We start from the raw sequence: 16,466 nt of genomic DNA, 5'->3' as shown, positions 1-16,466 counted from the left end.
TATTTAACACCAAAAATTTCTAAAGGAATATTTATGCTCAGAAAATTACAAGCAACAGTAGATGAGAAAATTTTGCTTTCTGTCTATTACAGTTATATTCACTCTCATTTGACGTATGGGACAATCTTATGGGGAAATAATTGCTCCTCAAAATGCTTATTTACAGCTCAGAAAAAAGCTGTCAGACTGATACGTAAAGTACCACCTAGAACTCACTGTAGAGAATTATTTATTAAACTTAGTATTATGACCTTGCCATGTATATACATATTTCAATGTCTCTTGTAAATTAAAAAGAACTTGTCTGGTTTTGATCTGAATTCTGATGTACATACGTTACAGGTTGTATGGTTACAATGAAAGTCCTTGGACGTGCAAAAATATTACAAATGAGGCTCAGAGGAGTTACTTAATACAAGAACTGATCACATGGAAAGACTGCATTGTTCAAATAGCTGCTTATAACAATATGGGTGTTGGTGTTTACAGTGAAGGAATGAAAATAAAAACAAAGGAAGGAGTGCCAGAGGCAGCACCAACAAATGTGAAAGCAGAAGCAGTTAGCTCTACCGCAGCGAAAGTTTGTTGGAAACCACCAGACCCACAGAAAATTAACGGCTTAAATCAGGGGTATAAGCTACAAGCATGGAAAGGGAGTCCCTCAGAAAATGGAGATGAAGCAGTAACTATAAGAGTCTTACCAAGTTTACTTGACCCTCTTGAAGAACAAAGTGCAGTTAGCAAAGAACTCGAGAAATACACTTTGTATAATATCACTGTATTGTGTTTCACAGATCCCGGAGATGGGAAAAGAAGTGACCCAGTTGAAGTCAGAACTAAAGAAGATGTACCAGATGAAGTTGGGAGCTTGCAGTTCGATGATATAAGTGATCGGGCTGTGAAGGTAATTTGGAGTGCACCGAAACGAACTAATGGAATACTTAGAGGTTATCAGCTGAAGTATATGCAGAAGGATAGCTTAAGTGATGTCAAAACACAAAACTTCACGGCTGATGCCATTAGTGTGATGGTAAACAACTTACAAGCAATGACCCACTATCGCTTTGAAGTTTCTGCATGGACTTCTGTGAGTTTTGGTCCTGTGAAAGTGGCAACCATTCAGTCTGGTATAGAACCAGTGTTACCTCATCCACCTACAAAGTTAGCTGTCTCAAACATTGAACCATTTTCTGTGGTGCTGCAGTTTACTCCTGGATTTGATGGCAGTAATGATGTAAGAAAAAGACTACTGCTCATATACCAAAACTCTAAACAGCTTCAAACACACATCTGTAAAGCTATTTAATAAACTACCAGAGTCAGTTAAGAGACTAGAGCTGAAAAAAATTAAGATATTTGTAAGAACTTTATTAATTCAAAATTGTTTTCATACAATGGAAGATTTCTGTGAGCATAATTTCTAACATAGATTAATTATTTATGTATCTATTGCCATTGTTGTTTGTACATTTATTGACGTTGCTTATACAAGCTTTGCATCGCTGTAAATGTTTTGTTTTTGGGCAATAAAAATCAATCAATCATAGAGATGGCCACACTAATAACTAACATGAAATATCAGGTGGTGCATCTACAATGATCAGTCTGTTCATTCTGACTTCACTGCAATGCTCAAAATTATTGCATACCACCATCAACACTACACACTGTTTTTGTGTCATGGTAACACAGAGACTGTATGTGCAGCAATCACCATGTGTCTTCTTCCATGATGATTTGTCAGCCCTCTTCCTGCCAGTTGCCAATAATGGTTGCACTGCCTATGTATCTTATCCTCTGTGGCTGCACCACACTACATTAAATCTGAACCACGTGGGTGACTGACAGCACCCAACTGGCCACAACAACACAACACTGCTATCAAGTTATATGCCTAAAGTGGCCTTTCTCTGGTATTTTTTTCAGGCTCACAGCCCATGGACAGATAAAGATTTGAAGTGAATATTGTGTTATTATGGTTAGCAAAAGTAACAATACAATAGTCCATATTTATCAGAACTGAAAGAGTTATGCAACACAGGTTGCAGAACTTTTTATGGATTTGGGATGCTGTTTTGAAGATGCTAATTGCATGGATCTATTCTTAAAACTTTCAGGCTAGGTAATGTGCCCAGAAAGTGTTATGGATCATCCTGCACTTTAATAGTAAATTTTTGGTCACCCATTTGAGCTGCAAAAGTTTGGTATTAGATCTGTGACTCAATGAAATTGAAAAAGGTTCATTACCTGTTGGGTCAAATGGATAAAAATCTTCTTCAAGAAGTTCTTTGCAGTAAAACTTGGCAAGAATAGTGTTGAGACATCGTCGATCCCAGTCATCAGTAACCCGACCCCCATAATTGCATTCTCCAGTTAAGTAACGAAGAGCATCGTACTGCACATCCTGCAAATAATGAAAACAAAAATTTTACTATTTATTACAAATACATGTTCTGTTTTATGTGTGCCACATCACATTCACATCATATAACACTGTTGTCATTGGTAGAAGAAGTGCTTATGGAAGTGTAATTTCATGATGTGTCCATACATTGCAATGTTCTCTTGACATTCTCTGCTTTGAATCTGTTGACTTCTCATAGTTTTCAGCTGCTCCATAACTATATTTATATCTTGACTATGCCAGTGTAAGTCATTCCAGCTTTGTTTTTTTGGCAGTTCTTCAACATACTGCTGATTCTCATAAATAAACAGGATCATTTTCTTCAGCAACAATCTCCATTTATTCTTCTATAATCATACAGTAAATCCTCCAACACAAAACTCTCATGGCTTATCTTATCCAGATTTTACATAAGAGTGACATGAATCAAAACTGTACAATCTTCTACTGTTTCTTCATGGAACACTCCAAGCATTGTTTTCCTGAGTTCTTTTACTCTGGGCTTGTCACACTATCCCAAGCTGGGAAGACAGTGTGCACAGATGGCAACACAGATACTTCATCTCATGGAGTTACTGCAACACCATCCCACTTTGAAGACCAGATGGCAACACAGATACTTCATCTCATGGAATTACTGCAACACCATCCCACCTTGAAGACATGCAGCATCCCTCAGTGTGCTCACAATATGCCATAATTCATAACAACATTCCAAAACACTTGTGCTCTCCTAAATACTGAATAATTATATCACTTATAGTTCATGAGCATCAATTGTTACATTGTCGTAGCATTACTCATCACTCTACTGTAGTGGTATGTAACATCACATGTTCCCCCACTCAGACGAATGCTCTCATAACAAGTTACCTAAGCTTAACTAGTAACATAACCAGTGCTACACATAACGGATTCCTTTAGCAAGTATGTTTAATATTTTACATACATATCTGCCAACTTCTAGAGACTATAATATTAATATACTTATTTTGTTTTGTTTGTGCATAATGTTTTATAGTACTTCTTTCCCATAGTCCAACTACCTAGACAGACAGCTTGTTTTTAACAAGTTTATACTTACTTTTTATTTATTCATATACTGCATAGATATCCAACAATTTCTTAACAAATGTTATATTTATTTTTTACTCACTATATTTATTATTTTTTGTATCTTCTAATGCGTTGTGCCCTTCTTGTCCATAGCATTTATCTTCATTTCACAACACCACATTTTTTAAATCTAAGTATAAGAGAAAAGTTCTTTACAATAAGTAGTTTATGCTATTAGCACAACTTGTTCCAGCTGCTTCATATACCTTATTTTAATTTCATCTCTTTTGATCACTATGAATATACAGTTGGAGCTTCAATTTGAGTATCTAGTAACGTTTGAGTTTTGTGTTCTATTATTTTTCTATCTTACAATGTTTAGTATAAAAACTCAGACACTTTTTCCATTTTTCATAATTCCCTAAACTACTATAACTAACAGGCTAGTACACCTCAAGTTTTTAATAAGCCTCAAAAACTTTAACCTTCTTAAAACTATTTTACTTGCAGTGACTAGTTTCAGAAATGACTCCCATTATCAAATCACCATCTTCATAATAATGTGATACAGCTGTTCATTAACAGACAGGGTATCATTGCACTGGTCTATCCATCCACTTTTCCTCTGTATGATGATTCAACTGAGAATTGGGAAGCTTACAAAAAAAGACTCATATAGCATTTTTTGGCTTTTGGTGTGACAGACTTGAATTTATGCGAAGCCTTATTTCTCTCGTGGTTTCCACCTAAGGTGTATCAATTACTGTGTCAGCTTGCCCCTTTGCAAGAACCAGCAGCTCTTACTTTTGAGCACATGTGCAGTTTACAGTTCATTTGTCATTGAAAATGAATACATTTCATAGCGGCATGAATTAAATTCTACCGATGCCACAAGAAACCAGACCAGTCATACAGGGTCTGGGCAGACAAACTTCATGACCTTAGCTGTAAGTGTCAAATCATTACTGGAGCCCTTAGTGACTCTGATGCAGACTCTGTAGTACCTGACAAAATTATCTGTTTAGCTTCAGACAAGGAAGTGTGCCAGAAGGCTTTACTTTGTGAAAACGCCTGTTGTCAGAAGTTTTGCAAATGAAATAATTTTTTGAAGCTTCTCAGGCAATGGATGACCAAATTGAATGTGGGGTGATGTGGCAGTTGTGTCACAAAGTGTCCCCCCCAGTAGGACAACAGATAGCTTGAACGAGGAAGAGGCAGTCGTTGTAGTAAAGATGTGGGCCCAGTGCCAAGGAGACCAAGGCTGGTCCAAGCAGTCACAGCACCAGCATCAGTGTTCTCTGTTACCATCTTGTCATTTCTGTTTTGTCAAGCATAAACAATCGGCATGCCCTAAGCACTACACTACTTGTAATGCTTGCCATAGGAAAGGCCACATTGCCTCCATGTGCCATTCGCCAAAGGTTTCTCAGGATATGGACATGGACATAAACTGTGTGACTCCAAAGCTTGTGCCTTCTCCCAAGTTGTTTATTGAGTTAAGTGCTTTTCAACAAATGCTCCAGCTACAGATTAACACATGTGCTGCAATGATATTATTGAATTCTCAAACCTGTGTGAGTTTAGGCTTGCTATCGTTGACACCAATCACACGGAAGCTGGTCAGTTTTAACAAACAGAACAGTGCACTGTTGGGACAATTTACAGCATCTACCTCTTACAGATCAATGGTTCATTCTGTTACATTTTTGGTGGTTGCTGATGCCGGTGCCAGTGTTGAGAACTTGTTTGGGATGGACGCATTTCAGGCATTTGGATTTTCTATCATTGACACAGTTCACCTTGTATCTGATCAGGTACCTTATTCTCAACTGGAGAAACTGTGTGAGGAGTTTTTGACTTGTTTTGGGAAGCCTTAGGGTGTGCTACAAATTTTGCTGCTCATATTTCTTTGAAATCCATGGCTTGGCCTTGCTTTTGTCATGAGCGTCCTATTCTTCTCGCCCTGAAAGATCAGGTGAAAGCAGAATTGGACAGAATTCAATCTCGAGGGATGGTGCAACCTATTATGACTAGTGAATGGTCATCCCCACTGGCTGCATTTCAGAAGTTGTTGGAGAAACTTCATCTCTGTGGCGAGTTCAGTATGACTGTCAATGTTCAGTTGATCGTAGTTACATATCCTCTCCTACCTGGAGAAACTACTGGCAAAAAATATGGAGGCCAGTACTTTTCTTTGTCTGAAGCATATCTGCAGCTTCCTGTGCACAAAGAATCTTGGCAGGTTCTGGGTCTGAATACTTTTTGGACTCTATGAACATTTGTGCCTTGTTTTTGGTGTGGCTAATGCCACTGCTATTTTCCAATGATTTTTAGGGCAACTGACTATGCCTGTCCTGGGTTGTAATAATTATTTGGATGATGACTGTTATTGGCTCTTCCATGGCGATCACTTGAAAAGTTTGTGCACTTCATTTTCTGTCTTATAGTCCACAGGCTTATAGCATAACCTTGTGAAATCTCAGTTTTTTCAATCTTCCACTGTTTATTTGGGATCTTGCAGGATGGGGTTCAACCACATTCAGGGAAGACAGCCTACTACCATAAATTCCTGCCACTCTGAAGCAATTCTGGACATGTTTGGTGTCGCATTATCCTGTTGGAATTGCCCAAGTCTGTTGGAATGCACAATGACATGAATGGATGCAGGTGATCAGACAGGATTCTTACGTAAGTGTCACCACTCCATGTGCACGTGCCCCACATCATTACAGAGGTGGCCACAACAACCCACCTGTTGCATGCCTTGTTATGCAAGAATGTACCTTTTTTGCTGGCGCCTAGATTGTGAATGTGCTTTTCAAGTATTGAATCCAAACTCCTTTCGGCTCCTTGTTTAGCAAAACAGCACACAGTTTTGGTGACTGACACCTCATAGTATGGCTTCAATACAGTTCTAGCACACCAATATGCCAACAGCTCTGAACAATCTGTTCCTTTCACCTCTAAATCCCTTACTCTGGCCCAGCAGCATTACTCTTGGGTGGATAAAGCGGCTCTTGCCACAGTCTATGCTCTCCAGTTATTTCATGTTTTCTTGTATGGCTCCAAGTTTCACCTTATTACTGATCATAATACTTTGGTTTCCTTGTTTAACTGTCACACTGGCTTTCCTGACGAAGCAGCACTTTGTCCACAATGCTGCGTACTGTTCTTGTCTTGCTACAGTTACGAAAACCATTTTTGACCTACATCTTAATATGTCAATGCAGACATCTTGTACCGCCTGCCTGTGGGTCCTGAACCCAGCTTTGATCATACAGAATTCCTTTGCTTCCATCTCGATATTGAGACACAGGTCATGGTTGAAGGTTTCCTAATTATGAGCTCATGCATAACAGCTGCCATTGTTGCCAACCCGACTCTCCGCCAGGTTGTTTGATTTGTTCAACAGGGCTGGCCAGATAAACCACTGGGTCAGGCTTTGACCCCCTGCACAACTACTTTTCCTTACGGTGTTGCCTCTTTATTTTTGAGAACTTGTTTGGGATGGTGTTTTGCTGTTGTCCACGGAAGATCTCTCTCCCAAAGCAGTCATTCCAGCCACATTACAGCAAGACGTTTTATGCCTTCTACAATAGGACCATGGGGAGTTTTGTGCACTAAACTGTTAGCTAGGAGACATGTTTTTTGGTCAGGGATTGATGGAAAAATTGTCTGTTTTGTCACAACCTGTGAGCAGTGTGCCCAGGCAACTCCAAGGGTGTCTGTCCCCTGGCTCACTTCACACCAGCCATGAGGACATATTCATGTAGACTTTGCAGATCCCTTCTTGAAATCCTATTGGCTCTTGGTTGTGCATGCATTTTCCCAGTTTCCTTACATTCTCTGGAGGGCATTGATGTCAGCTGATGTCACAATTCATATGTATTTGAGGGTTTTTTTCTATTGAGGGCTGTCTTTGTACCTTAGTATCTGATAATGGGCCCCAGTTCATTTATCAAATCTTTCAATTGTTTTGTTCCTGTCACATCATCTGTCATGTTATGGCTCCAAAATTCCACCCTCAATCAAATGGCAAGGTGCGACAACTAGTGTGTATATTCAAGTCCCAAATGAAAACCTGGTTGTGGATTCTTAGCCAGCTTAGCTGCTTTCTGAGCACCTATCTCTTCATGGCTACGGGGAAAGCAGCCACACACACTCTTCCATCTTCTGCAGCCCGCGCTGCTCCCTCTGCAGTTGGGTTCATCTGGCCACTTTGCTCTGGAATCACCAGTGTGGGTGCGAGAGTTTGTTCACCAGTCCAAGTGGATACCTGGCACGTTGTCTGTCATTGAGGATGACATCTTCATGACTTCTGTACAACTGATGGCCTGTTGGCACACCACTTTGTTCAGTTGGAACTTCACTTGTTGCTGGAAGCTTGTGGTTCACGGATGTGGCACGCATCACCACAGACCATCCCACAGCCCTCTGCCTATCATGGCCTGCTGTGGAGGTGCCCCAGCCCCATTGGCCACTTCCTGCACTGCAGTTCCAGCTTCCTGGCACTGGGTACCAGTCCGTCTGCTGTTCTGGTTGGGCCACCTCCACTGACCCCCTCACCATCATCGCCTCAGCCATAATCATCAATGGGTCTTGCCCCATCTCCTTCACACTGAGACCTGCCTGTTGATGATGATGATGCAGAGATGGTGATGGCACCCTTCTCTCCAGTGCTGTCATCGGGCACTGTGCAGGCCCACCAACCTTGGGCATGCCCGCATCCTCACACATTCCAGCCCTATGCTCTGGTGCCATTCAGCACTTTGCCCTGCCCCACAATTGGCACTGTTAGCTCTGCTCCAGATCAATGGATGTGTCTCTTGTTGGGGCACCAGCATATCTTCTGTTGCCTGGGCAACCTCTTTTCATGAAGGAGGGGTGTGTTGTATCATGTTACTAGTGCATGTGAGTGTGAGTGCACATAATGTAGTGTTGCTGCATATTATACTTAAATCAACTGCCAACTGCATCAGTGCAGGCCAGCAGCTAGATGCTGCTTGTAGGAAGTGTGCACATGGCACAATCTCCCCTGCACCACCTACCAGTGAAATGAAATGTTGTGTGGCGAGGGCCTCCCGGAGGGTAGATCTGATCGCCTGCTGCAAGTCTTTTGAGACAATGCCACTTCGGCAACTTGCATGTCGATGAGTATGAAATGATGATGAAGATGACACAAACATCCAGTCCCTGAGTGGAGAAAATCTCCAAGCCAGGAATTGAACCCCCCCCCCCCCCCCACCCCTGCAAGACAAGGCAGCTACGGTGACAGACATCTACCAGTTACTCATGCCAAAATACATGTGGAGCAGCATTGGCTCACATTCACTATTTTCTTTCAGTCTGTTTTAGTTCGTAATGTGCATATCAGTTGCTCTGTGTATCACGTATGTTGCACTGTATGTATGATTCTTTTGTCTTGTGACGTGTGAAGTCACGAGAGGCTTATTTCCATTCATGTTCAGAGATTTATGAATAAAGCCATATTTTTATTACTTGGATTGGATCAGTTTCATGTATTACTTGGTTACTACAGGTGTCCCAGGTGTGTGCAGTGATGCTGTGCAAAACAATGTGTTATAAGTTACCTGATGCCAACTGTGTGTAAAGCAAAGAACACTGTATCACAAGGACCATCATCCTGATTTAGGTTTTTCTAATCATTTCAGGCAAATGATGGGATGGTCCTTCACAAAATGGTTCAAATGGCTTTAAGCACTATGGGACTTAACATCTGAGGTCATAAACCCCTAGACTTAGAACTACTTAAACCTAACTAACCTAAGGATATCACACACAGCCATGCCTGAGGCAGGATTCGAACCTGCGACCGCAGCAGCAGTGCGGTTCTGAACTGAAGTGCCTAGAACCGCTTGGCCACAGTGGCCAGCCACAGTTAACTAGCTGTTTTATCCTCCATAAAGCATACTTATATATTCTGTACGTATTCATATTTAGAGTTACTTATTTTGCATTGTATTGTGATGCCAAATCCTACATCACTGTGAAATGGTCTCTGCATGAGTAAATAAATAAACTAAAATCATTTATAGAGGGTTTTAAGAAAGATGATGCATGTAATTATCACAGATATTGAAATATGATAATAAATGTCCATTTATTGTCGATTAGGGAAATGCTAAGTTTAATCCAAGACACTTTCATTTTTGTAAGTGTTTTGAACAATTAATAAAAAAGAAAGAAAAGAAAAGAAATCATGGTTGAGCCGCCAGCCACATCATGGTGTATTTAGGTTCACAATAGAGGTACATTACTGTAATGACCATTCATATTACTCACATTAACTAACATCCTCATCACAAAAAGTTCCATATATTCATTATTTGTTTAAAATATTATTATTATTTATAGGCTTACAACTTTACTTGAGGGAACAAGTGACCTATTGACTTCGTGTCTACAATTGAGAATTATGACATCAGGATTCATGTGAGGCCTCTGAGGGCTTATTTTATACTTGATACTTCTATACACTTGGACAATCAAGGCAATAAAATACAATGAAGAAATTTGCATATTATAAGATTTATCGCTTAAAGAATGTTTTGGGTTCAACTTGAGTATAGTCTCTAATCTGGATGTCAATCCCTCATCTACCTTATTTGCTTTTGTATGTAAGTGATTTTATACAGAATACTTATACAGAATACTTATCACTTTGGCACTAAAAGGCAACAGAGCTAATGCTGAATCAATGACACACAGTTCCCAGCTACAAGCTGAAGCTCAAATATATGCAGAAAGATTCTAGGTCATAATATACGATTATACACATATCAAAAAAAGTTTTGCATCACCCCAGTTCCCAGAACTCCTGAAGATAGACGTTTACTGTGGACACTGTATCACAGACACAGTCCCTTTGACTGTTTAGAGATGTCACTAAACCCACCAAAAGATGTAAACAACAAGCAGGGCCGATTAGATGGAGGGAGTTCGACAGCCAATCAGTTCCAGTCATTCCACCAAGAGTACACAGCTTGTGTTGTCTGTAGTTCAACCATGCCTAGATGGTCAATACTGCAGTTCAATGATGCCCGCATTGTTACTTTGTGCCAGGCAGGGCTCGGAGTGAACCAAAGCAATGTTGTTCGGACATGGAGGAGATACAGAAAGACAGAAACTGTAGATGACATGTCTCGCTCAAGCTGCCCAATGGCTACTACTGCAGTGGATGGCTGCTGCCTATTGATTATGGCTCAGAGGAACCCTGGCAGCAATGCCACCATGTTGAATAATGCTTTTCGTGCAGCCACAGGATGTCGTGTTACAGCTCAAACTGTGCGCAATAGGGTGCATGATGCACAACTTCACATCGACATCCATGGCAAGGTCCAGCTTTCCAACCATGACACCATGCAGTGTGGTACAGATGGGTCCAACAACATGCCGAACGGACTGCTGAGGATTGATATCACGTTCTCTTCACCAATGAGTGTTGCATATGCCTTCAACCAGACAATCGTTACAGATGTGTTTGGAGGCAACCCGGCCAGGCTGAACGCCTGAAACACACTGTCCAGTGAGTGCAGCAAGGTGGAGGTTCCCTGCTGTTTTGAGGCGATATTATGTGTGGCTGGTGGTCATGGAAGGCACTGTAACAGCTGTACAATACATGAAGGGCATCCTCCAACCTATAGTGCAACCATACAGGCAGATTATTGGGAAGGCATTCGTCTTCATGGACGACAATTTGTGCCCCCAACGTGCACATTTTGTGAATGATTTTATTCAGGATAATAATATCACTTGACTAGAATGGACAGTATGTTCTCCAGACATGAACCCTATCAAATGTGCCTGGGATAGATTGAAAGGGGCTGTTTATGGATGACATGACCCATAAACCACTCTGAGGGATCTATGTCGAATCGCCGTTGAGGAGTGGGACAGTCTGGACCAATGGTGCCTTGATGAACTTGTGGATAGTATGCCATGATGAATACAGATGTGCAGCTATGCAAGAGGATATGCTACTGCATATTAGAGGTACCGGCGTGTACAGCAATCTGGACACCACCTCTGACGGTCTCGCTGTATGGTGGTTCAACATGCAATGTGTGGTTTTCATGAGCAATAACAAGGGCGGAAATGATGTTTATGTTGATCTATTTTCCAATTTTCTGTACAGGTTCTGGAACTCCCCAAACTGAGGTGATGCAAAACTTTATTTGATGTGTGTAATATTTATTTATTTATTGCTCCAGGAAAACTTATATACATACAATATATTTCAAATGTAGGACATATCTTACAGAACAATCACACCATAAAAATATTTCTTTAATAAAAAGATTTTAGCAGCTTATTTAATGCATTTATGCATTTGGTATTCTTAACAATTTCTGGCAGCTTATTATAGACTGTTACACCAGAGCAATAAACACATTTTAAGATAGACTTGTGCTGGAATAATTTACACATATATTGTCCCTTAATCTGATATGGTGTTCATATACAGCACTATTTTGGATAGAGAGAGTCTCTTTCTTCATCATAATCCCTTTTTTGCAAAGAGCACAATTGCTGGGATATAAACCCAGGGAAGCAGGAGAATATTTCAACCTTTCATAAAAGGCTTACATGAACTATCATTTGTTTTTCTTATTATTTGGATTATTCTCTTTTGCTTCCTGAATGTTGTTGTGTCAGGAGAAGAATTTCCCTGAACGATAACAGCATATCTTAAAAGCAAATGTATCCAAGAAAAATACACAGTTTTTACAGTTTCAAGAGTTGCATTGCTGGATAGTATTCTGATTACATATGTTAGTTTAGACAGTTGGGAGTTTAAGGATGTTATGTGAGAGTTCAATTTTAGATTTTCTTGCAGGCAAAGGCCTACGGATTTTGTCAGAGTGGCATTCTGGATTTCTTGGTAATTCATGTGAATTTCTGGCTTTTGGTATAATCATTTGCTGGGGCTGAAAGTGTAGAGTATCAGTTTTTTGAGGGTTTAAGACAAGCCTGTTCCTATAGAGCCATTGTGAAACTTCATCTGTTATGACACCTGTAGCAATGATAGGACCTTTATTATTTTCAACTTCAATAAGCAGAGTGGTGTCTTCTGCAAATAGTATTGCTTCTGTTTTCTTTACGCATGAGAGGAGGTTATTAATACATGAGGGCAGATTATTAATGTATACTAGAAGAAGGAAGAGTGCTAAGGCAGAGTCCAGTGATATACCACGTGACAGTGAGGATTGCGTGAAAGGTATTTCTGTGTAGTGTTAGTATGTTTTCATAACCTGAGTCCCCCCCCCCCCTCTCCACCACATATGTACCATGGACCTTGCTGTTGGTGTGGAGGCTTGCTTGCTGCAGCAATACAGATAGCCATACCATAGGTGCAAGCATAATGAATGGGTATCTGTTGAAAGGTCAGACAAATGTGTGGTTCCTGAAGAGGGGCAATAGCCTTTTCAGTAGTTGCAGGGGCAACTGGCTAGATGATTGACTGATCTGGTCTTGTAACATCAACCAAACCAGCCTTGGTACTGCAAACGGCTGGAAGGAAGGGGAACTACAGCCACAATTTTTTCTGAGAGCATGCAGCTCTACTGTATGGTTTAATGATGATGGCACTTCCTGGGTAAAATATTCTGGAGGTAAAATAAACCCCCATTTGGATCTCCAGGTCAGGAGTACTCAGGAGGATTTTGTTATCGGGAGAAAAAAAAAACGGTGTTCTACCAATCAGAACGTGGAATGTCAGATCCCTTAATCGGGCAAGTAGGTCGTTGTTGTTGTTGTGGTCTTCAGTCCTGAGACTGGTTTGATGCAGCTCTCCATGCTACTCTATCCTGTGCAAGCTTCTTCATCTCCCAGTACCTACTGCAACCTACATCCTTCTGAATCTGCTTAGTGTATGCATCTCTTGGTCTCCCCCTACGATTTTTACCTTCCACGCTGCCCTCCAATACTAAATTGGTGATCCCTTGATGCCTCAGAACATGTCCTACCAACCGATCCCTTCTTCTGGTCAAGTTGTGCCACAAACTCCTCTTCTCCCCAATCCTATTCAGTACCTCCTCATTAGTTATGTGATCTACCCATCTAATCTTCAGCATTCTTCTGTAGCACCACATTTCGAAAGCTTCTATTCTCTTCTTGTCCAAACTATTTATCGTCCATGTTTCACTTCCATACATGGCTACACTCCACACAAATACTTTCAGAAAAGACTTCCTGACACTTAAATCTATACTCGATGTTAACAAATTTCTCTTATTCAGAAACGCTTTCCTTGCCATTGCCAGTCTACATTTTATATCCTCTCTACTTCGACCATCATCAGTTATTTTGCTCCCCAAATAGCAAAACTCCTTTACTACTTTAAGTGTCTCATTTCCTAATCTAATACCTTCAACATCACCCGACTTAATTCGACTACATTCCATTATCCTCGTTTTGCTTTTGTTGATGTTCATCTTATACCCTCCTTTCAAGACACTGTCCATTCCGTTCAACTGCTCTTCCAAGTCCTTTGCTGTCTCTAACAGAATTACAATGTCATCGGCGAACCTCAAAGTTTTTATTTCTTCTCCATGGATTTTAATACCTACTCCGAATTTTTCTTTTGTTTCCTTTACTGCTTGCTCAATATACAGATTGAATAACATCGGGGAGAGGCTACAACCCTGTCTTACTCCCTTCCCAACCACTGCTTCCCTTTCATGCCCCTCGACTCTTATAACTGCCATCTGGTTTCTGTACAAATTGTAAATAGCCTTTCGCTCCCTGTATTTTACCCCTGCCACCTTTAGAATTTGAAAGAGAGTATTCCAGTCAACAATGTCAAAAGCTTTCTCTAAGTCTACAAATGCTAGAAACGTAGGTTTGCCTTTCCTTAATCTTTCTTCTAAGATAAGTCGTAAGGTCAGTATTGCCTCACGTGTTCCAGTATTTCTACGGAATCCAAACTGATCTTCCCCGAGGTCGGCTTCTACTAGTTTTTCCATTCGTCTGTAAAGAATTCGTGTTAGTATTTTGCAGCTGTGGCTTATTAAACTGATTGTCCGGTAATTCTCACATCTGTCAGCACCTGCCTTCTTTGGAATTGGAATTATTATATTCTTCTTGAAGTCTGAGGGTATTTCGCCTGTCTCATACATCTTGCTTACCAGATGGTAGAGTTTTGTCAGGGCTGGCTCTCCCAAAGCCGTCAGTAGTTCCAATGGAATGTTGTCTACTCCGGGGGCCTTGTTTCGACTCAGGTCTTTCAGTGCTCTGTCAAATTCTTCACGCAGTATCGTATCTCCCATTTCATCTTCATCTACATCCTCTTCCATTTCCATAATATTGTCCTCAAGTACATCGCCCTTGTACAGACCCTCTATATACTCCTTCCAGCTTTCTGCTTTCCCTTCTTTGCTTAGAACTGGGTTTCCATCTGGGCTCTTGATGTTCATACAAGTGGTTCTCTTATCTCCAAAGGTCTCTTTAATTTTCCTGTAGGCAGTATCTATCTTACCCCTAGTGAGATAAGCCTCTACATCCTTACATTTGTCCTCTAGCCATCCCTGCTTAGCCATTTTGCACTTCCTGTCGATCTCATTTTTGAGACGTTTGTATTCCTTTTTGCCTGCTTCATTTACTGCATTTTTATATTTTCTCCTTTCATCAATTAAATTCAATATTTCTTCTGTTACCCAAGGATTTCTACTAGCCCTCGTCTTTTTACCTACTTGATCCTCTGCTGCCTTCACTACTTCATCCCTCAAAGCTACCCATTCTTCTTCTACTGTATTTCTTTCCCCCATTCCCGTCAATTGTTCCCTTATGCTCTCCCTGAAACTCTGTACAACCTCTGGTTCTTTCAGTTTATCCAGGTCCCATCTCCTTAAATTCCCACCTTTTTGCAGTTTCTTCAGTTTTAATCTACAGGTCATAACCAATAGATTGTGGTCAGAGTCCACATCTGCCCCTGGAAATGTCTTGCAATTTAAAACCTGGTTCCTAAATCTCTGTCTTACCATTATATAATCTATCTGATACCTTTTAGTATCTCCAGGGTTCTTCCATGTATACAACCTTCTATCATGATTCTTAAACCAAGTATTAGCTATGATTAAGTTGTGCTCTGTGCAAAATTCTACCAGGCGGCTTCCTCTTTCATTTCTTAGCCCCAATCCATATTCACCTACTATGTTTCCTTCTCTCCCTTTCCCTACACTCGAATTCCAGTCACCCATGACTATTAAATTTTCGTCTCCCTTCACTATCTGAATAATTTCTTTTATTTCATCATACATTTCTTCAATTTCTTCGTCATCTGCAGAGCTAGTTGGCATATAAACTTGTACTACTGTAGTAGGTGTGGGCTTCGTATCTATCTTGGCCACAATAATGCGTTCACTGAGCTGTTTGTAGTAGCTTACCCGCGTTCCTATTTTCCTATTCATTATTAAACCTACTCCTGCATTACCCCTATTTGACTTTGTGTTTATAACCCTGTAGTCACCTGACCAGAAGTCTTGTTCCTCCTTCCACCGAACTTCACTAATTCCCACTATATCTAACTTTAACCTATCCATTTCCCTTTTCAAATTTTCTAACCTACCTGTCCGATTAAGGGACCTGACATTCCACGCTCCGATCCGTAGAACGCCAGTTTTCTTTCTCCTGATAACGACATCCTCTTGAGTAGTCCCCGCCCGGAGATCCGAATGGGGGACTATTTTACCTCCGGAATATTTTACCCAAGAGGACGCCATCATCATTTAATCATACAGTAAAGCTGCATGCCCTCGGGAAAAATTACGGCCGTAGTTTCCCCTTGCTTTCAGCCGTTCGCAGTACCAGCACAGCAAGGCCGTTTTGAAGTAGGTCAGAAAGTTTAAAAAAGCAAATGGATAGGTTAGAGGTAGGTATAGTGGGAATTAGCGAAGTTTGGTCGCAGGAGGAACATGACTTCCGGTCAGGTAAACACAGGGTTATAAATACAAAATCAAATAGAGGTAATGCACAAGTAGGTTTAATA

General features: G+C 40.7%; 1 protein-coding gene across 1 annotated transcript in view; it reads right to left on the bottom strand.

The window, feature by feature from the left end:
* Positions 1 to 16,466, bottom strand: part of LOC126237376 (dynein axonemal heavy chain 7) — a 1,033,797-nt gene that overhangs the window by 94,659 nt on the left and 922,672 nt on the right. Inside the window, exon 56 of the mRNA XM_049947460.1 lies at positions 2,248 to 2,404. Within this exon, the coding sequence (XP_049803417.1) occupies positions 2,248 to 2,404 (157 nt within the window). The remainder of the gene's footprint in view (positions 1 to 2,247; positions 2,405 to 16,466) is intronic.

The sequence above is a fragment of the Schistocerca nitens genome, chromosome 2 (assembly GCF_023898315.1).
Source record: "Schistocerca nitens isolate TAMUIC-IGC-003100 chromosome 2, iqSchNite1.1, whole genome shotgun sequence".
In the NCBI taxonomy this organism is placed as follows: Eukaryota; Metazoa; Arthropoda; class Insecta; order Orthoptera; family Acrididae; genus Schistocerca; species Schistocerca nitens.
Note: the sequence above shows the minus strand (reverse complement) of the source record. Positions and strands in the feature narration are given on the sequence as shown.